At 44.8% G+C, this 23,072-nt stretch overlaps 1 protein-coding gene and 1 long non-coding RNA gene across 11 annotated transcripts in view; one reads left to right on the top strand and one right to left on the bottom strand.

Annotated features, from left to right (window-relative positions):
- Nucleotides 1-14,685, bottom strand: part of HAO2 (hydroxyacid oxidase 2) — a 29,909-nt gene extending 15,224 nt beyond the window's left edge. For 2 of the 10 annotated variants that reach the window (XM_012179579.5, XM_060413425.1), the window contains exons 1-3: nucleotides 14,599-14,685; nucleotides 2,583-2,665; nucleotides 1,130-1,268 (exon numbers count right to left, since the gene is read on the bottom strand). In XM_012179579.5, coding sequence (XP_012034969.2) covers nucleotides 1,130-1,260 — 131 coding nt within the window. In that variant the 5' untranslated portion in view covers nucleotides 1,261-1,268; nucleotides 2,583-2,665; nucleotides 14,599-14,685. Of the gene's footprint in view, nucleotides 1-1,129; nucleotides 1,269-2,082; nucleotides 2,114-2,582; nucleotides 2,666-14,598 lie in introns of all 10 variants that reach the window. The other 8 variants (XM_042253140.2, XM_060413427.1, XM_004002387.6 and 5 more) reach the window with 5 other exon arrangements.
- LOC114116621 (uncharacterized) lies at nucleotides 6,431-14,895 on the top strand. Its single transcript, XR_003590484.3, has 3 exons — nucleotides 6,431-6,695; nucleotides 10,607-10,706; nucleotides 14,366-14,895. It is a non-coding gene; the product is annotated as an uncharacterized LOC114116621 (long non-coding RNA).
- The last annotated feature ends 8,177 nt before the right edge of the window (nucleotides 14,896-23,072 follow it).

Raw genomic sequence — 23,072 nt, 5'->3', positions numbered from 1 at the left:
ACTTAGTTAGCTTCAGGGTCCAAAAGTGCTTGTTTTCCGCAAAATACTATTATTCCTGTACATAAACTCAGAAAAATTTTTCTGGAAATGTTGACCATGCAAACTTGAGTCAGAGAGCCCCAGTTACTTTATCTTTTAAATAGGAGTAATAATTCGACTTTGCTAATAGTCTTGTGAAGACACATGAGAGGAAGCAATTAAAGTGCTTAGTATAGTGTTCAATAAGCATGAAAACACAGAAGACAGTGTTCACCTTGCATCCCATTTTCCAGTTTTTTCTGGCCTCAGTATCACAGAGGTCAGCAAACAATTTCTGTAAAGGGTTAGATGGTATATGTTTTAGGCTTAGTGCCATGAGGTCTTTGTCACAGTTACGTGGCTCTGCTGTTGTAACATCACAGCAACCACTGATAAGATGTAGATGACTGAGCATGGCTGTGTTCCAATAAAATTTTATTTATGGAAATTGAAATTGAAATTTCATAGAATTTTGACATATTGCAATTCCTCTTTTGATTTTTGTCAATGATTTAAAAGTGAAAAAAAGCCCAGCCTTAGCTTGTGGACCATCCACAAACAGTGGGCCTGACCTGACCATCCAGAAATTGGCAGTGGGCCTGACCTGACCTGACCTGTTTACTGACCCCTACTTTACCACTGTTGTGCCAGCCCAGCTCTTCTCTCTTGAATCAATCTCCTGTTCTCCCCAAGACTCCTTGGGTCTCCATATTTCCTCCCTCTCTCCTGTTATACCTCCAAGCCAGAGGTTCAGGCATTCAGGAGATTTAGGCTTACCCAGCTGGCTTCTCCTCCCTGCCCAGGATGCTGGAGACCCTGAGACTGTTGTGCTATCTTTTCAAGCGGCGGAGTCACCATGTTTAGCAGAGGGTGACTCACTTGCGCTAGTTGTGCAGAGGCACTGAGATTAAAGGTCTCTCCACCCATCTTATCCCCATTTACCCACTCACCTGTGGAGAAAAACCCCCCAAATCCCCACCACCACCAAAATCCCATTATGATGTTTTGAATACTCTCTTCTTTGGAGGCAGAAACCAGGACTGCTACCTTCCCAGGAGCTTTCAACCTGGGCACCTTAGCTTAGCAATAGAAAGGATACGGAAGACCAGACTTTTTAAACGCTGCCATGTTGTCATCCCGCGTGCAGCAGTCATCAGCTCCTCCTTCGATAAAATCCCAGGTTGACTTAGATAGGTGCTCCCGTGCATGCGCCTGAAAGTCTGTCAAACACACCAAGGGCATTTCTGGACCTTTAAAGGAAAAACCAAAACCAACCAAACAGAACTCAATGAGAATTCTTCAGATAGTTGAGGCGGGTGAAGGGGTAAGGGTGGACTATAGCACATCCCCTCATGTTTGGATTCAACATGAACCCCCGTGTAATCTTCATCTCCAAGGAGGGGCTGCCAGAGATGCTGATTCCCAGACTGAGAGCAGGGAGTCATGCTGCCCTCCTCTGCTCTCCCAACCCCAGCTCCCACTCCAGGTTGTTGGGTCTCCTAACTGTCCCTCAGGTCTGTCCCCTGTTTCTAGGCCTGCTGCCTCAGATCTTATTGAGGCCCACCGCCTCTTATAAGATTATTGTGAAAATTTCTTATCTTATCTCTTAGTCTCCATCTTGTCTCCCTCCAGCTGCCTGGGACCTTTCTAAAATGCAAGTCTGGTCGTGGCTATTGGCTTTCAAGTGCCCATAGTGTGGCATTTGCACCTTTCTAGGACCTGGCTCCTGACACACCAGCTTAATTTCTTGGTGGCTTTTTCTTGTCAGCTGAGTCACTATAAACAGCTTCTGAACATTCTGGAAGGTTCTTTCTATCTCTGCCTGTCAGGAAGGAGATCCCTCAGGGCAAGAAAACTGGGTCTGAACAGAAATCAATATGTGGGAGATCCTAGGAGCCTCTGAGTGTGTGAAGACATGGAGTAGTTAGTTCACTATCTGGTAGGAAGCTGACTCTTTTCAACTCTTTGGCTGGGTCATTGAACATGGTGCCAATTTTGAGCCAAAGAAAATGATACCTGCTCTCTCCATTCACTCCTATCCCCTTATTTGAACCTCGTAAATACCTGGAGCTTGGTACTTCTGCTATGACCATCCCTGAAAGAGGAAAGAGGGCAGGATTAGGGGACAAATCTCTCTAGTAGGAGCAAGTATCTACAGAGATGCTGAAGGCACTGGTTATGATCAGTCTCAGCATGTAGAGCTTCTACATAAGAAGGTTCCACTCTGAAGGGTGATGAAATCTGTAGTACATAGCTCGGCACATCTCCCCAGCAGTTGGCCATGGAGTGAAAGTTACCCAAAGGCTGTGGGTAGAAACTAAGTGCCTACCAAGTTATCATCTGAAGGATGAGGCTAAGACCCAGGGACTAGGGCTTTCAACACTAATGAGGCAACTCCCTTAATGAATGATGGGACCAGAGAGGCCAGATGAAATGTGGGGTGTTGGGAATCTCGGTGGAGGTGGGGCTGTGCCAGAATCCAGTTAAGTCAAAGAGGAAAGTAGCCTAAACACCAGCCGGAAAGGCTAAGCAGAAAGAAGTTATACAACAGGCAGGAAGCACACCTGGGATGTGCCGTGAGTTCTGCAAGGAGGCCTGGAGGTGGACTTTGGTGCACAATCACAGAGCTTTTTGTGGACGGCACAACCTGTCATGGGCAGAGAGCAATTGGGTGCTGAGTTGAGTTTGGCAAAGTGCAGCAACAATGTCTAATTGATCTCATTCCTATCTGACCCTTGAAGGCTCAGTGACTTTCAGTGAATGAATTCATCATTGTATTTATCCAACTGTATTGCAATCAATTATTTAAACCTCTCTGTGCATAAAAGGGTTAATTAAGCAGACCCGAGAATGCTAGGCCTCGAAAAGCTTGCATAAAGTTTGGACCTTGGCTGAAGTCTGGGAACTTGGATTTCAAGCGGGTTCCCACCATTTCCTGATAAGAATGTCTCTCTGTGTCTAAACTATTTGTGCAAACAATGTGCTCTATGCTGAACATCTGCTTTCCCTCTGAAAGTCCAGAATTTTGGTACGGGTTAGGCAGACAGGGTCCCTATGACCAGCTCCCAGCAAAAAGCCTTGGGCATCAACTTTCTAAACAAGCTTCTCAGGTAGTCAACATCTCACAAAGTGCCGTCACAGCTCATTTTGGGAGGAATTAACTACATCGTGTGTGATTCTACCGAGAGAGGACTCATGGGAGCTTATGCCTGTTTTCCTCTAGATTTTGCCCTTTGTCCCTCGCTGATTTTGCTTTGCATTCTTTCACTGTAATGAATCATAGCCTCAACTGTCTACTGTGTCCTGTAGATCTTCCTCGTGAATCACTGAACCTGAGACCTCCAACACACTTTGCCTCCCCAAGCAGTGGGACACTATGTGATGCTGAGTTGCTGTTCATAAGTGTTCATTCCTTGAATTTACCGTTCCCCTGTGTATCATCTCTCTGCTTTGTGGGCTGAGAATTCATCATCAAGTTTCAGCTCCCAGTGTCTCAACAAATCCCCACATCCTACACATTACCCGCTCACAGAAATGTTCTGCAGACTTTTAGCATTAAAATGTAACAGGATTTGCTTCTAATCTAAAGGAAATGGTACAGCCTCACTCAGAATCACTTGCCTGGAATAATGTGAATAAAGCTGCTTGGAAATAAATAACGCAGCATCTTTACATATAGCAAACACAATTTAATCGAACGTCTATCTACTGTTTCCTTTCTCACCTACTATTTCCTTTTTGCTTCCTAGTGAAGTGGATGGAGAAGGTATTAGTTTCCTCTGAAGAGAATGGAGCCTGGGAAACAAAATACCTTGTGAAGGTTTAGACAGTAAATTATTACAGAGGAAGGCTCAGAATCATATCTTCTGGTAGTTTCTAAAGGTAGACAGTTTCCATTTTCAATTTCATGGTACGGAGCAAAGTAGTTGGTTTACCTAAATTACTTGTTATACTGAATTTGGAAGAGTTTTGTAGCGTGAAAGTATAATGATGATGCTTCTTTATTTTCTTTTCATAGCATATGTACAGGTTAGTAGAGTCCTGAGCCCGTAATTTTTAGTAGAGATCCAACATAAGGTTTATAATTGAAGAGAAGGACAACTGTGTTGTTTCAGCATTTTTTTCTTCTTTTCGTCTCTACCCCAGTTATGCAAGAGGAAGAGAAAATGGAGAAAAGGATGAAAGTCTTTTGCTCGCTGATCAGCAGCTTAGCTCATTTTAGCTCATTTCATCTGTTTAGCTTTTTTTGTCTAGGGTAAAAAAAAGATGAGGTGCAACTTACATACCAGTAATAAGGAAACTAAAACCTAAGAGTAAGGATGCTCAATGGTACCTGTTATTAATGATCTGAAGTTCAAATCTTCCCGAGTGAGGGAAAGGGGAAGGTCATAGACTGGGGCTGGTTGGCATTTCAAGGCAGATTTTGCTGTCTTCAAAATTGCCAAGTCCCTACCAGATTAGGCTAGATAACAACCTGTCTTCCTCTGGAGTCTCATATGCCTCATATGTTGCTGTCTCTTCAGGAATACTTCGACTTATATGCACTCCGTAAGAAATCTCGGGGTGGGGGGACATCGTGGTTATAGGTAGCTGAGATTCAAGGGAGAATCTCAGGGCTATCTCAGATGACCTGCCTCCAGGATCAAATGCTTGGTGTCCTTTAAGACCATGTGGCCTTGTCCCCTAGGCGCTTAGGCTCCCCAGTTTCCCAATGGAGTGGTAGAGATAACATCAAGGCTACATGTTGGGAGCCTTGTTTGAGACATTACTCTGTTCAAGGTTGGCTGAGAGTGCTTTAATCTCTTTGTGAGTGACTGTCTTAAGGACAGTGGCTGCAAAGCCTGGAACCATTGCCATAGCAACAGTGGCCTTGGAACCAGAGAAGCTGTAGCAGGAGGAGGCCCTGGGAGTGGAAGGTGTGGGCAGGGGAAGGAGGGGTCCTGGTGTTGCTGGAGCCACAGGCAGTGTCAGGACCAGGAGATGGGAGTCAACAACACCCATAACTGAGGCAGGCGAGCCCCCAGGGAACCCTGAAGTGAGGAGGAAAGGTCAAGGTCAGGGACTCAGATTCCTCTGTTGATGGACATCAGATGAATGGATAAGTAAGTTGTGGTAAATGGAATATTACTTGTCATAAAAAAAAGAGGAACGGAACTGGGTCATTTGCAGAGATGTGGGTGGACCTTGAGATTATCATACAGAATGAAGTCAGAAAGAGAAAAACAAGTACCATATATTAACGCATGTATGTGGAATCTAGAAATATGGCATAGATGATAGTATTTGCAAAACAGAAATAGAGACACAGACATAGAGAGCAAACATATGGACGCCAAGGGGGAAAGTGGGGGTGGGATGAATTGGGAGATTGGGATTAACATATATACTCTATTAATACTATGTATAAAATAGATAACTGAAGAGAACCTACTGTATAGCTCAGGGAACCCTATGCAGTGCTCTGTGGTAACCTAAATGGGAAGGAAATCCAAAAAGGAGAGGGTATATGTATGCGAATAGCAGATTCACTTTGCTGTACAGCAGAAATTAGCACAACACTGTAGAGCAACTAAACTCCGATAAACTGTAAAAACAAAAACAAAAACAGGACTGGGACTCTCAGGAATATAAGGTCAGATATCAGAGTAAAGATGGCATGGAAGTGTCCCTAACATTGGAGTGCCTTGAGGAACCAAGGATGGCATTTATATGGCGGCCTGGAGGCAGAGGGCCCAGTGTGGGTCTGACGGGTGCCGGGAGTCTAATGCTCCAAGAATGTACCCAGGGTTCTGTCAGCCCAGGGTCAGCTCTGGCCTTTTCCCTGAGGCTTCCCACACTGAACCGAGGACTCAGAACCCCTTCCAGGACAAGAGGGCCGTGGTTTTGTTTAATTCTGTTTGTGCAATAATAATCTGTCCTCTCCAGCCACCACCCCACCATCCTTTCTCATTAGCTCGTTTTTCTTCCCAGTCATTAAAACTCTGCTCTTGACCTGTGGGCATATCCTCCTATGAAAAGTCATACATGTGGGCTCTTCAGAACCTATTCTGCCATTAACTATGGAGACTGTCTTTGTTTTACTCTAGGATCTCTGTTTAAGGAGATTGTGAGGTTGTGAGGGGAGGTACATTTATATTAATGCTCATTCTGGAGCTGTGGTGACCTAGCTAGGTCATTAGTGACCCAGTGTCCCACCTCTGCTGATGGTAATGATTGCAAATCCTGCCTGGTGAGAATGAGAAGACAGAGCGGCTGTGCCTGATGGAGCTGAGAGGGACTTTAGAGAGATGGAGGGACGTCCACAAGTTCACAGCGCAGCAGAATTAAAAAATGAGCCTGGGTCTCCTGTCTCCATGCCCAGTGCTCTTTCTGACGTAGTATGTGACTCAGAATTTCCCTGAAGAGCCTGGCGAAATTACCTGGAATTTGCTTCTTCTTACACGGGCATTAGTTTCTAGCACAGACCTGAGGTTTCTAGAGACTGAACTTATCTACACTGGATTTTATCACTCCAACTCCTTCTGACCCTGCTTGGTTAGCTAATATCAGCAAAAAGGGGTGAAGCTGGAGGAATAGAATAGACTCTTGCTTGTGTAGTCAGTGGACCCACACTTGTGGGGGATGGAGAAGGAGGCCGCTTCAGAGGAGGTTACTGACACTTAGCTCTATGAGCAGAGGTAAGTTACTTCCCCTCTTTGGACCTCAGTTCCTCATTGGAGAAACTACGGGTTTTATATATTTAGGTATAATCTCTACCAGATTTGGGGGGCTTCCCAGATGGCACTGGGGCTTCCCAGGTGGTGCTAGTGGTAAAGAACCCTGCCATACAGGTGACGTAAGAGATGCAGGTTCCATCCCTGGTTTGGGAAGATTCCCTGGAGTAGGAAACAGCAACCCACTCCAGTATTCTTGCCTGGACAATCTCATGGACCAAGGAGCCTGGCAGGCTACAGTTCATGGGGTTGCAAAGAGTTGGACATGACTGGGTGACTGAACAACAGTAATACCAGATTGAAGCCACTAGAAATTAAAGGTTGGGCTCATGTTCATGAGGTCCTCATTCTGTGCTTCCTTTGCCCATAAAAATGCAAAGACTTCTGTTTAGATGGATCACGTTAGCATTCTTGTTCAGCACTTCTTCACGGTGATAAAGCGCAGAACAGGGAACAGCCTTGTTTCCTGCAGAACAGCCCTTATCTGGGCTGGTTCCTGACACCAATCAGCTGGAAGCTCACAGACCTCCTTTGCTCTTCCTCACCAGCCTTGAGGCTGGTTTTTACAATCTCTTCTGACCCTGTGGTGCAACCAGAGGCTTCAGCGGGAACACTTTCACCAGTCAGGGCACCGTTTCCCTTTTGCAGGCGGGTTCTCACCTCACCTGGGTTCCCAGACGGCCCACCAGCTAATCCATCATTCTACACACGTATCCTCTTGTTTCCCTGATTACTCCAAACTATTGGTTGATTTTTCTTTCAGGAAACCTTTCTCACTTTTTTCCTTTCCCTAGTTTCTCCCGTCTCCTTCCCTTTTCCATTTGCAAACCAAAAATAACCCCCTCGAGGTGGATGAGACTGGTGTGGAGTTCCTTGGATTATGAACAAAGTGAAAAAGTTCTGAAGTCATGTTAGACTTGGTTAAAGAAAACCTCCAAAGCCTTTGAATATACCCTCAGGGGCACAAGATTTCTACCCTCTGTCACCACAGAGTTCTTTCTTTGTCTAATTAAGCCTGCTTGTCCTCTTCATCAGCATTTATAAAAACAAAAGAAACTATTTAGTACCCAACTTCTTCCTTTTCAGTTTTAGCCTATTAGTAGCCCTACAGGACTCTATACTCATTTGCATTGCAAATATGCTAATTTTCTGCTACTCTGGAAATCACGTGGGTATTTTCAGTAACCTAGGAATCCAGCCACTATCTTAAGAGCTTTCTTTCTATGGGAAAATATGCACTGAGTTCCAAACAAATGACCTAGTAGAGCTTTGGAGCGCAAGCCTCGTGAATAGTGTGCTTTCTATGGGGTGTTGGCTATCATTTAGGACATACTGGGAGACCTTGATCCAAGGGTTCACAGAGTGTTTGCAGAGACTGGGAATTTTCTTCTCTTGAGCAGTGGAATCATTTGATTACACAAAGACCTTTGGAGACAGTGTGGTGGCTCCTTAATAACAAGAATAGTGACAATAAATGCGCAACAATTTATGGAATGCTTCATAACGTGCCATGTGCTGTGTAACTTATTTTAGGTGCATTAATGTGTAATCTCCAAACACAAATATTATTATCCTCATTTTGCAGATGAGAAACTGGAGGTTCAGAGAGATTAAAATATTTTGCCCAGCATCACATATCTAGTCGTATACTCTGACTCCTGTGGCTTGGCTCTTAAGCATCATGAAAAGAAGCAAATATCTGCAGCCAAGTGTGGTTTGTAGGGTGAGAGCTGGCATCGAAAATGGTGAGAGTCCCATTTTATAGATGAAAAAATTAAAACTCAGAAAATTCCAATAAGTTGTCTCTATTCACACAATGAGGATGGCAGGGCCTGACTAGGAATTCCTCTGGTTTGCTCTGAATATTGTTTAGTTGGCCAGTACATGGTGTTAGTGGTTTGCTAGGCTTCCCGGATGGCGCTAGTTGCAAAGAAGCTGTCTGCCAATGCAGGAGACATAAGAGACGTGGATTCAATCAGGAAGATTCCCTGGTGGAGGGAATGGCAAATGGCAAACCTACTCCAGTATTCTTGCCTGGAGAATCCCATGGATAGAGGAGCCTGACGGGCTATAGTCCATGGGGTGCCAAAAGAGCTGGACACGACTGAAGCGAATTAGCACAGACGCACAAGATCAGTTCAGGTCTCTGCTCTACAGGGTCAGAAGAGTTGCACAGGGACTTGCCTGTTGATCCAGTGGTTAAGACTCTGGGCTTCCAACACACGGGTTGTGGGTTCAATCCCTGGTCAGGGAATTAAGATCCCACATGCCTTGTGGCATGGCAGAAAATAAAAGAGCTGCACAAAGTGAGCTTGATCAGTTCCACAAAATTGAGGCCACTGGGAAAGGTGTCCTGTGTGGAGATCACGGCCCTGCACCTTCATTTGCTCAGAAAGGGTGAAGGGCACTAAACAGATGTCAGAAACGACACAAAGGTTCAGAACAAGCTCTGAACTCTATTTTCACTCCTGACTTGAGGTCTTGTAGGCGTAGCTCTACGCAGGAGTGGCAGCTCCTGAGAGGTGGCAGGAGAGGAGTGAGAAGACAGAGAAGCTGCTCACGATACGCCATGAGACATTAGTAAGTAGCTGAGGGAGTGCATGGAGCGGGGAGGACAGGACCTCATAAGTGTTATGTCTTGGGAAACATGGGCTCAAACTCAGCTCTGCTGCTTGTTCACCAGGTGCCATGAACAGGTTCTTTGTAAAAGAAGATTATTAATGCCTGTCCCACAGGGCCTCATGAGGACTACAGTCCACATAACGTTCCTAGAGCAGTGCCTTGTATAGACTAAAGTGAAAGTGGAAGTGTTAGTCGCTCAGCCATGTCTGACTCTTTGTGACTTCCTGGACTGTGGTCCATCCTTCAGAGGACCAGGCTCCTCTGTCCATGGGATTCTCCAGGCAAGAATACTGGAGTGGGTTGCCGTGCTCTTCACCAGGGGATCTTCCTGACCCAGGGATTGAACCCAGGCCTCTGCGTTGCAGGCAGATTTTTTACTGTCTGAGCCACCAGGGAAGCTCTTGTATAGACTAGACTATCCTTAAATGGTAGAACCATTGGCATTCTTTCTCTTGTTGATGACATTCTCCTCTGAGGCTCTGGAGGTTGAAAGTGGATTTCACCTTCGAGTAATTCTGTGATGGTATAATTTATTTCTTTCCCTCTTTATTGGAATATAATTGCCTTACAATGTTATGTTAGTTTCTGCTGTACAAGAAAGTGAATCGGCTGTATGCATAAATATATACCCTCCCTCTTGGACCTCTTCCTTCTATCCCCTTACCATCCCACCCATCTAGGTCATCACAGAACACCGAGCTGAGCTTCCTGCGCAATGCAGCAGCTTCCCACTAGCTAGCTATTTTACAAATGGTAGTTTGTATTTGTCAGTCCCAATTTCCCGATTTGTCCCACCCTCCCCTTCCCCTCCTGTGTCTGCATGTCCATTCTCTAAGTCTGCCTCTCTATTCCTGCCTTGGAAGTTGGTTCATCTGTACCATTTTTCTAGATTCCATGTATATGCATTAACATACAATATTTGTTTTTCTCTTTCTGACTTACTTTACCCTGTGTGACAGACTCCAGGTCCTTGTGATGGTATAATTCAAACCGTGTTGGAATTACTCATTGGTTAATCCCACAAGGCTTGTTTAGTGCACAGTGTCAGCTAGGACGAGCAGAGGCAGTCACTGTTCCGCACGTGCTCCTCGGTGGTTCCCAGCTGCTTATAGGTAGGCAGGCTTTATATGACTACTTCTGGTCAATGGGCTAGGAGCGGAAGTGACATGTGTTCATTTTGGGCCAAGAATTTAAGAACTTCTATGTGACTCTCCATCTTTTTTTTTTTTTTTCCTCCTGTTACAATACTCCAGGGGCCATGTCCATCGGGAGGTATTGCTATAGGATAAAGGTAGCTTCGATCCCTGAATCATCACCTGAAAAGAAGGAACCCTGGAGATCAGCTGATTTTTTGTGAGTAAGAAATAGATGTTTGAATGTTAAACCACAAAGAATTCAGGGTTTATTCCTTACCACAGCAAAGCCAAACCCAACCTATTATATCTAGGCATCGTGCCAAACACTGCAGGTTTTTAACACTACAGGTTTTTAACACTATAGGTTAAAAAAAGAGCTACATGATGTTAGTCTCCATTCCCAAGAAGCTTACAGTCAAAAGAGAAGATGTATTTCAACAGCTAATTCTCTTTTAGTCGATACGATGTTGCCTATAACAGAAATCCTTTTCTAGGAAGGGTTACCCAGGAATGTGGGAATATTCCCATTGCTTCTCAAATGGTAGCTGATAAGTGATGTTCCACTCCATCTAGTCTAGACAAGCTCCAATTTTCATCTATCTATAAAGTTAGGTTATGGCTGTCTATCCCACAGAGCTCTTGTGAGAATCAAAGGATCTTGTCAAATGCAGAATAGCCTAATGATAATAGTAAGCTATCATTTAAATAATAGTAATGAAGAGTTCCAAAGAATAGCAAGAAGAGATAAGAAAGCCTTCCTCAGAGATCAATGCAAAGAAATAGAGGAAAACAACAGAATGGGAAAGACTAGAGATCTCTTCAAGAAAATTAGAGATACCAAGGGAACATGTCATGCAAAGATGGGCTCAATAAAGGACAGAAATGGTATGGACCTAACAGAAGCAGAAGATATTAAGAAGAGGTGGAAAGAATACATGGAAGAACTGTACAAAAAGATCTTCACGACCCAGATAATCATGATGATGTGATCACTAATCTAGAGCCAGATATCTTGGAATGTGAAGTCAAGTGAGCCTTAGAAAGCATCACTACGAACAAAGCTAGTGGAGGTGATAGAATTCCAGTTGAGCTATTTCAAATCCTGAAAGATGATGCTGTGAAAGTGCTGCACTCAATATGCCAGCAAATTTGGAAAGCTCAGCAGTGGCCACAGGACTGGAAAAGGTCAGTTTTCATTCCAATCCCAAAGAAAGGCAATGCCAAAGAATGCTCAAACTACCACACAATTACACTCATCTCACACGCTAGTAAAGTAATGCTCAAAATTCTCCAAGCCAGGCTTCAGCAATATGTGAACTGTGAACTTCCAGATGTTCAAGCTGGTTTTAGAAAAGGCAGAGGAGCCAGAGATCAAATTGCCAACATCCACTGGATCATGGAAAAAGCAAGAGAGTTCCAGAAAAACATCTATTTCTGCTTTATTGATTATGCCAAAGCTTTTGACTGTGTGGATCAGAATAAACTGTGGAAAATTCTGAAAGAGATGGGAATACCAGACCACTTGACCTTCTTCTTGAGAAATCTATATGCAGGTCAGGAAGCAACAGTTAGAACAGGACATAGAACAACAGACTGGTTCCAAATAGGAAAAGGAGTACATCAAGCCTGTATATTGTCACCCTGCTCATTTAACTTCTATGCAGAGTACATCATGAGAAACGCTGGGCTGGAAGAAGCACAAGCTGGAATCAAGACTGCTGGGAGAAATATCAATAACGTCAGATATGCAGATGACACCACCCTTATGGCAGAGAGTGAAGAGGAACTCAAAAGCCTCTTGAAAGTGAAAGAGAAGAGTGAAAAAGTTGGCTTAAAGCTCAACATTCAGAAAACAAAGATCATGGCATCTGGTCTCATCACTTCAAGGCAAATAGATGGGGAAACAGTGAAAACAGTGTCAGACTTTATTTTTTTGGGCTCCAAAATCACTGCAGATGGTGATTGCAGCCATGAAATTAAAAGATGCTTACTCCTTGGAAGTTATGACCAACCTAGATAGCATATTCAAAAGCAGAGACATTACTTTGCCAACAAAGGTCCATCTAGTCAAGGCTAAGGTTTTTCCAGTGGTCATGTATGGATGTGAGAGTTGGACTGTGAAAAAGGCTGAGCACCAAAGAATTGATGCTTTTGAGCTGTGGTGTTGGAGAAGACTCTTGAGAGTCCCTTGGACTGCAAGGAGATCCAACCAGTCCATTCTGAAGGAGATCAGCCCTGGGATTTCTTTGGAAGGAATGATGTTGAAGCTGAAACTCCAGTACTTTGGCCACCTCATGACAAGAGTTGACTCATTGGAAAAGACTCTGATGCTGGGAAGGATTGGGGGCAGGAGCGAAGGGGGCGACAGAGGATGAGATGGCTGGATGGCATCACGGACTCGATGGATGTGAGTCTGAGTGAACTCCGGGAGTTGGTGATGGACAGGGAGGCCTGGCGTGCTGCGATTCATGGGGTCGCAAAGAGTTGGACACAACTGAGTAACTGAACTGAGCTGAATGATAATAGTAAATTATCATAGTAAATTATTACTATTACTTCAATAGTAAAGACTTTGGAGTTTTGCCTCCTGTTAGGAGGTAGGATTTCACAAAAAGCAATTTCTCCCTTGATCCTGTTTCCAGACTCTCTACTACAATCCACTGATCTGGGTATCTTTCTACCAATACCACCCTGACTTGATCACTGTTGAGGGCAGTTCTTCCCAGACTGATCCATCGATTCAACTTGCGTGCATGCATGCTCAGTCTTTGGAAACTTATGAATTATAGCCCGCTAGGCTCCTCTGTTCATGGGATTCTCCAAGCAAGAATACTAGAGTGGGTTGCCATGCTCTTCTCCAGGGGATCTTCCTGACCCAGGGATCAAACCTGCGTCCCCTGCGTTGCAAGCAGATTTTTTTTACTGCTGAGCCACTGGGGAAGCCAGACTCAGCTTGACCCAATCATAATTTCAAGAGGCTATACACTAGAGGGAATTGTTACCCAGTTCCAAGCAAACTTACTCCCCAAAGAAACTACACCAGCCCGACTGTCTGACAAACATTAACTTTTATGCTTTTTAGAAGCAGTCGCTGCATCACTTATCCTCTGTCTGTGGCCACGAAGCAGTGGTCAAGCGACAAAGCAGACCCCCGAGGGCAGAAACTGTGACTTTTAGATTTTCCAGAACCCTTTCAAGTGGACATCTGTTAAGCTATCTCCCCTCCTAAAGACATCCATAAATACTCCCTCGGGGCTGTTCCTTGGTGGCCTAGCAGTTAGGGTTTCAGGCTTTCATTGCTAGGGCCAGGGTTCAATCCCAGGCCTGAGAACTGAGATCCTGCAAGTTGCTTGGTATGGCCAAAAAAAAAAAACAAACAAAAAAAAAACACAACTCCCTCAGGTGGTTCTAAAACTTAACTTCCCTAGACATAGCCTCTCTATCTATAGTTTTTTTTTTTTTTGAGTATAATTGTATCACAATGTTGTGTCAGTTTCTGTTGTACAGCATAGTGAATCAGCTATTTATGTACATATATCCCTTCTTTTTTGATTTGCTTCCCATTTAGGTCATGACACAGCATTGGGTGCATTAGGTTCTCATGAGTTACCTAGTTTATATACACTACTATGTATGAAATGGGACTTCCCTGTTGGCTCAGGGGTAAAGAATCTGCCTGCAATGCAGGAGACATGGGTTGGATCCCAGGGTCAGGAAGATCCCCTGCAGAAGGGAATGGCTACCTCCTCCAGTATTCTAGCCTGGAGAATTCCATGGACAGAGGAGCCTGGTGGGCTAAAGTCCATGGGGTCGCAAAGAGCTGGACACGACTGAATGACTAACACTTTCACTTTTTTACTTTTTTGTATATAATAGATAACTCATGGGAACCGACGGAGTGACTTTGCAGCAAAGCCTTCCTTTGCTAGGCCCCTCAGTGTCCTACTCCCTGCATCCACATGGCATCTTTCTGCCAAGACTCTTCCTTTGAAGACTCACATTTGAGCACCTCCAGTGCCTCCTGAAGTCTCTAGCCTCTCTTCTCGTCCCACCTGCCACCTGCTCTCCCACCCCAGTTCCAAGCACACGGGAGACAACCAGCAACACACCTGGTATTAGCCTCTTCCAGTACCTGGGATAGTGGTGTCCGGCGGCAGTCACCCCGATCTTGGCTCACAGCTGGCTGTGGTGGGAATAGCAGATCTCCATCCACAGCCCCCTGAAGACAGAAGAGGTTCAAAGTTACAGGTTAATCTTTAATGGGAACAACATCTAGCTTGAAAGCCAGTGAGCAAGTGGGCCAAAGCATGTTAACCAGGAAATGAACTTTGCCAAGTTACATCACATTCAAGTGACATTCGTTACCAAATTCAACCTCAAAATAAAATAGTTGCTAATTTGCTCAAGCCATATATTTCTCCCCTTGGGCAGCAAGGAGATCAAACCAGTCAATCCTAAGAGAAATCAACCCAGCATATTCATTGGAAGGACTGGGGCTGAAGCTGAAGCTCCAATACTTAGGCCACCTGATGTAAAGAGCTAACTCAATGGAAGACAGTTGACTGGGAAAGATTGAGGGCAGGAGGAGAAGGGGATGAGAGGATGAGATGGTTCGATGGTATCATGGATGCCATGGACATGAGTTTGAGCAAACTCCTGGAGATGCTGAAGGGCAGGGAAGCTTGGCGTGCTGCAGTCATGGGGTTGCAAAGAGTAGGACACGACTTAGTGACTGAACAGCAACAATTTATTTTCCCAGTACTTCAAAGATGGTTAAAGGAAGAGAATCGGTGATTTCAGGAGAGAATTACAAAACCCCCCATGTTGTAAAGGAAAGGCTTGTCTGGGGAAGTGCTGAGGGGATGGATAAGGAACAGTCACGCCTGGTAACTGGAACACAGGCAGCTGTCACCCAGCCAGGATGGACTGAAGGCTGTGCTGTCGAGCCCTCCAGGCCTGACCAGAGACGAATAAGGGAAGCAGGGAGAACCACCGACACTTCTGAGTGGGAGAATGACTCCAGTAATCAGGTGGAAGGCTGAGGAAGCCAACACAAGTGTTGTTGTTCAATCGCTCAGACTCTTTGCAACCCCATGGACTGCAGCACCCTAGGCTTCCCTGTCCTTCACCATCTCCCAGAGCTTCCTCAAACCCACCTCCATTGAGTCGGTGATGCCATCCAACCGTCTTATTCTCTGTCGCCTCCTTCTCCTCCTACCCTCCATCTTTCCCAGCATCAGGGTCTTTTCCAATGAGCTGGCTCTTCGAATCAGGTGGCCAATGTATTTCACAACAGCACATGTTAAAAAAAGAAGAATCCCCCAAGAGCAGTCCTGTGGGGCTCACTAATGTCACTAATTAATGTCCAATTTGTCCAGGCCCTTCCCGCTGTGCTCCTGAGCCAGCCCCTCATTCTGCACCGACCACCAGTTATGAAGTGCTGACAATAGGCCTCACATGTTACACACATTATTTCACTTGATCTTCACAGCAACCATATGGGTCAATATTATTTTCCCATTTTTCAGAAGAGAAAATGAAGTTAACTGGCTGAAGCTTTCCATCAGTAATGAGAAGAGTTGGGATTTGCATCTAGCCTGTAGCCACCATTCAATGGCAGGGGAAAATTCTAGGCTATTTCAAGGACCATGGCAGCGGGATTTCCCTATCTTTCAGAATCTGCAGCTAAACTGAAAAACAAGTTTGCTGCTGATGTATTTACCTTCCCCATTCAAGGCTCATTCTACATTCGCTTGAGGGTAATTGCTACCTGCTATATTACCACTAGATGGCAGGCTTACCTCAGAAATACTTTCAAAGTGAGCAGCCGGCAGGATCTGAAAACCGCTTTGCCACAGTGATTTTCACGCCTCCATAGTCAGTCTCCAGGCCATGCCCACAGTCAGCTCTCACACCACCGGGCCTCCTAGCTATCCAGGAGACATTATGTTATGGTCAGGAACACAGGCCCTGGAGCCTTGAGAGCGCCTGAGTGCCAGTCTTTTGCCTCTTCTGACTTCTGAGTGCCGCAGTTTTCTCCCAACATCTCCCACACTCTGATGAGAAGTAAATGAGTTAATACTTTTAACATTCGGGTAGTCGGTAGAACAGTGGAGGTTCTATAGCTCTTATAGCCAGATTCATAGTTTGAATCAACTTCAAACTAGGTTCTCAAGTTTGAATCTAATGTGAAGTCCTGGGGATCTTTCAAATCTGGTCACTGAGCTAAGGAATATTTTCTCTTCTTTAGTATCAGCCTTCACTGCTGTAGCCTAAGTGAATTAATCCCCACAGGGGCACAGAGGGACACAAGCAGAGCTGTTTGAGGTGGTCTGTAGCATCTCTCGAATTCCAGAGACTGTGTTCATGATGGGTTCAACGTTGGATTTGACACTGGGTTGGACAGGACAGCACCGGTGGGTTTGGAGCATGTTTCAGGAAAAGGCTGTAAAGAGATGCTGTTTTTCAGGTGGCCCTGGGGCTCCCCAGCTGGCGCTTGTGGTAAAGAACCACAATGCAGGAGAGAAAGGAGAAGTGAATTTGATCCCTGGATGGGGAAGATCCCCTGGAGGAGGTCATGGCAGCCCACTCCAGTATTCTTGTCTGGAGAATCCTATGGACAGAAGAGTCTGGCGGGCTACAGTCCATAGGGTCACTAAGAGTTGGACATGACTAAAAAGCGACCTAGCATGCACGCACGCACGGGGTACCTACTAAACAATGTGTGTGTATGTGCTAAGTCACTTCAGTCGTGTCCGACTCTGTGCAACCCTATGGGCTGTAGCCCCCGAGGTTCATCTGTCAATGGGATTCTCCAGGCAAGAATACTGGAGTGGGTTGCTATTTCCTTCTCCTGGAGATCTTCCCAACCCAGGAACTGAACCCATGTCTTTTATGTCTCCTGTACTGGCAGGCAGGTTCTTTACCACTAGCACCACCCGGGAATGTGCCTGCTTAATTTGGGTGAAGAGAAATGATAGGTTATTCTTGAACAGTCATGGCCCAGCTCTCAGAGAACATAGTTCTGCGAGCATAAAGGCACCCCACAATCCCCTATGATGGGGGGCATCTGGGCCCTCCTGGTCCCAGCTGTGCCACACAGCCATCTGTCTTGCTTAAGCTAAGTACAGAAATCAGATGAACCTGGAACTTTGAGGTCTGGGCTCAAGCCCACCACATGCCTGACCCTAAGGAGCTGCAGGCAAATTAATATTAACCTTGAATTATTGAAGCCTGAAGCCAACCAGTTGTGGATGGGGTCAAACGAGGGGCAGTTTGATCTTTCTGCAGCTACTGAACCTCTCAGAGGCTAAGAGGCCAGCAGTGTGGTTGTTCCCCTGGGTGGGGGCAACTGTGCAGTGAGTCACAGGGAATGATGGGGACACAGCCTGAAAAAGGGCTTTTTGTGGGGGGATATGGTTATATGCCAGTGACTTTTGTCACAGGGCTACATTGTCTGTCCTGGTTTTACAGGGTCTGAAGGAGGAAGGAAAATTCTTTCTCCATTTGCTAAGTTTGCTACATAGAACAGGTCTGATAGGAAGTAGAGAGAGCTTCTGAATGTGGAGGTGAGCTAGGCAGCAAGAGCTGGGATTATAAAGCTTCCCAAGATCGTGGAGAAATTTGGGTGCTGGGTGCAGACAAGAGTTCAGGATCTCAGATTCTGCTGGGTGTCTGGAGTCACAGGCATGGCTATCCCCATGGGAGACAATGAGGGAGCTGCCATCAACAGCCCACTGACATGAGAGCCACTGGCATCTTGGAGATGATTTGTATCCTTCAGAAGGCTTATGCTGATCCAGGATCAAACACAGTTTATTTATAAGTTAGGTGACAGGGAGGGACAGTTGGTACAGGAGAGGAAGCAGTGGTTTCCTCCCTAAAGACACCTCATTTGTGACTTGGTCTTGCACAGACACCAGGGTGTCTTACAGCTGCCCCACGATGAGGTGTGTAAAAGTCCTCACACTGTGCTCAATAAATGGTAGTGTTATCCTTAACAATAACACTTAAAGGACATTTACAATGTGCCAGGCAGTGTTCTAAGGGCTTTGCATGTATTAATTCATAGGGATCAACTTTATCCCCATTTTATAGATAAGGAAACTGAAGCACACAGCAGAAAAGTAACTTGTTCCAGATCACACAGCTGGCAAGCACAGAGCTGGGATTCAAAGCCAGAAAATCTGGCTCCAGAGTCTACACTGTTAGACAAAGTAACAAAGTGTTAGTTGCTTAGTCTTGTCCAACTCTTTGCCACCCCATGGATTGTAGCCCGCCAGGCTCCTCTGTCCATGGAATTCTCCAAGCAAGAATACTGGAGTGGGTTGCCATGCCCTCCTTCGGGGGGATCTTCCTGACCCAGGGATTGAACCCTGGTTGCCCACATTGCAGGCAGATTTTTTACTGTCTGAGCCACTAGGGAAGCCCCACACTGTTAACTATTATGCTATTAATTCATATTTCAGAGAAGCTTATGGGAGACCAGAGGAGGAAGAGGTTGCTTCTGGCTGGGGTGACCAACAAAGTGGGGGCCTAAACTAACAGATGTTCATCTGGCACTTTCACATAAATTTGATTCTATTTCCTGCTCTCAATCCCAGTCTGTGGGTCTGAAGTTGAGCCTACAAGTCCTGCTCCTATGGGGACGGAGCTAGGGTGTTCAGCTGAGGCCCCAGACCTGCTAAACCCAGAGCCAGTGGGCCAGTTAATGAAGGACTCCTAGAGATCAGGGACTCTGGAAGACTCAGCGAGGGCCTCGCTGGCTGACTCTTGTCCCCGCTTGCAACTGAAACATGATGTTTCCATGTCTCTGCCTGTACTTGCCATTCCTTCTTCCTCAAATATTCCTTTTTTTTTTTTTTTAAGTTTTTAAAATTAAACTTAAAAAAATGTTTTTCAGATAATTGTAGATTCACATGAATGGTTCCTGGAATATTCTTATCACTCCTACTTGTCCTTATGGTCCAGTTGATGTGTCTTCCCAACCATGAAGCCCTCCCCCATGCTGTCAGGCAGAGCTGGCACTGTGTGTGCATGTGTGTGAGTGAGTGAGTGTGTGTGAAACATGTCACACGGTATTCCAATTGGTCCATCATGGCTTTGCAGGATTTGGAGTTCCCTGAGGCCAGGAACCCTGTTGTATTCATTCTTGAAACTCAGCCCACCAGAGCCTGACATGTGATGAGTATTTGTTGTAGAATTAGAGAATAGATGAAGAAGCAAGCATAGATGCTGTCAGCATCTTCCTTTACATTTCTACCCAGCCTCTCTCTCCTCTCTCCTTTTGATCATCTGTCTTACTGGAAGAGCACAGCCCGTTTAATGCAAAGGTCAGGATAACTTTGGTTTTGTGGACTGTTGACTGATGTTCACATTCCTGAACATGCAATGCCCTCAGCAGATCTAGGGCCAAACTCCACATAAACACGCTGGGTCATGTAGGGACAATCAGCTTCGTGAGGTGGTAGCTTTATTAAAGTCCTTAGATTCTGATCAGCCCCAGCCCCTTGCCCACAAACACCACCACTGACTCCCATTGGAACCCAGTCCTGTGGTTGTTGAATGAGCTGCACCAGGCCTCAGTGGGCTAACTAGCCTGCGATGTCACTACGGATAAGAGGAGGCCTTAGAGTCTCTGAAAGCAGATGCTAGAATCTGCCTTCTCCTTCCCTCTTCATACACTGATTTTGCATGGTCTCCTTCCCTGAAAGTCTCCTGCGTGTGCTCAGGGCTCATTCCTTAAACAAGGCGTATTCAGGACAGGCATATTCAAGTTGCATGAACAGGCTGCCTAGCTATTCTTATATTTTGCAGGGAGGTGACAGCAACCATTTAATGTGCTTCAGTAATATTTGATCTGTGAATTGATAAAGAAGATGGGGTGCATACATACAGGGGAATATTACTCAGCCATAAAAAAGACCATTTGCAGCAACATGGAGGCAACTAGAGATTATCATACTAAGTGAAGTAAATAAGAAAAAGACAAATGTCATATGATATCAGGTAAGTGTGGAGTCTAAAAAATGATACAAACAAACTTATTTACAAAAAAGAAGAAGACTCCCAGACATGAGAAACAAACTTGCGATTGATTACCAAAGGGGAAAGTTGGGGGAGGGATAAATTAGGAGTTTGGGATTAACACATACACACTGCTGTATATAAAATGGTGGCTTAGATGATAATGAATTCGCCTGCAATGTGGGAGACCCAGGTTCAGTCCCTGGGTCAGGAAGATCCCCTGGGGGAGGGCATGGCAACCTACTCCAGTATTCTTGCCTGGAGAATCCCATAGAGAGAGGAACTTGGTGGGCTACAGTCCACACAGTCGCAAAGAGTCGGACATGACTGAGCGACTACTGTACATAAAATAGATAACCAATAAAGACCTACTGTATAGCAGTATACTCAATATTTTGTAATAACCTATAAGGGAAAAGAATCTGAAAAAGGATATCATACATAATATAAAAGGATATTATATATGTGTGTGTGTGTGCTGCTGTTGCTGCCTCTTAGTCACTTCAGTCGTGTCAGACTCTGTGCAACCCTATGGACTGTAGCCCACCAGGCTCCTCTGTCCATGGAATTCTCCAGGCAAGAGTGCTGGAGTGAGTTGCCATGCTCTCCCCCAGGGGATCTTCCCAACTCCGGGATCAAACCCACGTCTCCTGCACTGCAGGCAAATTCTTTACCACTGAGCTACCAGGGAAGCCCTAGATATGTATATATGGAAGTCATATTCCAATATATATATTGAAATATATATATTCAGATATATATATAAATCACTCTGTTGAAACTAACACCTGAAACTAACACAAGATTAAAATCAACTATACTCTAATAAAAAAAATCTGGGGACTTCCCAGATGGTGGGGCAATGGTTAAGACTCTGCACTCCCAATGCAGGAAACCCAGGTTGGATCCCTTGTCAGGGAACTAGATCCTGCATACCATAACTAAGACCCAGCTGAGTCAAAAAAACAAACAAAAAGATCTATAAGCTGCTGAATCTAATTTCTAGAACCGTGGGTTGACTATCATTTAACTACTAGACTACAATTGACCCTACTGTCCCAGCCCCAACTCCCAGTTATTTTCACTAAGGATTGACTGTAAGATTCTTGACGGTTTAAGGCCTAAGGCATGGAAAACAAAGTGGAAGAGAAGGCAGAAATAGAAACAGAACAGTTATGTTCCCCCAGTAGCAGAAACAATCTTAGGTTTCATTTTTAAAATTAGAGTGTAATTTTTATACAATAAAACAAACTCATTTTAAGTGTACAGTCTGATGAATTTTGGCATAACTGGTATAACCACTGCCAGTGTCAAGATACTGAACATTTTCATCACCACAGAAAATATCCTTGTTTCTTTCTGGTCAGTGGCTTTCCACCCACAGCAGAGATCACTGTTCTGATTCCTATCACTATAACTTAGTTCTGCCTGTCCTAGAATTTACATTATTGGAGTTAATTAGATGGTTATTTATGTATGGATAGGTCCTTTTACTCAACAAATGCTGTAGAGATACATTTCTGTTGTTACTGGTATAAGTAGTTTATTTCTTTTTTTTAACTGTTGAGTATTGCTCTATGGAAGAGGGTGAGATGGTTGGGTAGCATCACTGGTTCAGTGGACATGAACTTGGGCAAACTCTGGGATATAGTGAGGGACAGGGAGGCCTGGTGTGCTGCAGTCCATGGGGTTGCGAAGAGTCGGACGTGACTTAGTGACTGAACAACAGCAACATCATTGCTCTATCATATTAATATAACACAAATATGTTTCTCCATTCACCTGTTGGTAGGCATTCAAGTTGCTCCCAGTTTGGGGGTTATTATGAAAGTTTATTATGAAGCTTGGGGAAGCATTTCATAATTTCTGTGACATTTCTTTTACAATTCTTTTTGTGAATGTGTTTTCTTTTCTCTTGGATAGATGCCCAAGAGTAAAGTTGCTGAGTAACAGAGTGAGTACATTTTTAACTTTGTAAGAAAAGTGCTCCAGAACTTTGAAATGATTGTGCCATCTCACACTCTGAACCGTCAGAGTACTCCCACCATTCTCACAGTAGGAGAATTTGGTTACCACCGAGGCTTCATTGTATTATCTCATAGTCGCTACTTGGAGAAACAGGTCAAAGAACTTTAACATTGGTTCTTATAGATTTCAGAGAGTGATTTGTCCCTATGAAATGCCTCATTCTTGAGTATCCTTGATAGGAAAAAGATTTTCCATTCCTTGGGACCTTAGACCCGGCGTGCAAACTTAGGAAGGATGCTTGAGGACTGGTGAAGGGGGATGGCACTATAGCTCAGCCCACCATGCAGGATCAAACCCAGCTATCAATTTGATGACAGATGTTCAAGCCAGATCACCCTCATCTCCAAGAGTGGCTTTGTAACAAGTCACTATCCCAGGCCTAAGTAATCAGAGAATTTATTTGCAGTCTGTTAGCTAATTGTTCCCATACTGAGCACAGATCTTAACTAAATGCCAAAGTGACATTTACATTTCTGGTCTCCATTATGAAACAGCTGATGAATTACCATGCTTATATCCTGCCAGTAGA

Source organism: Ovis aries, chromosome 1 (genome assembly GCF_016772045.2).
Source record: "Ovis aries strain OAR_USU_Benz2616 breed Rambouillet chromosome 1, ARS-UI_Ramb_v3.0, whole genome shotgun sequence".
Lineage (NCBI taxonomy): Eukaryota > Metazoa > Chordata > Mammalia > Artiodactyla > Bovidae > Ovis > Ovis aries.
This window is presented reverse-complemented; position numbering and strand designations above follow the sequence as displayed.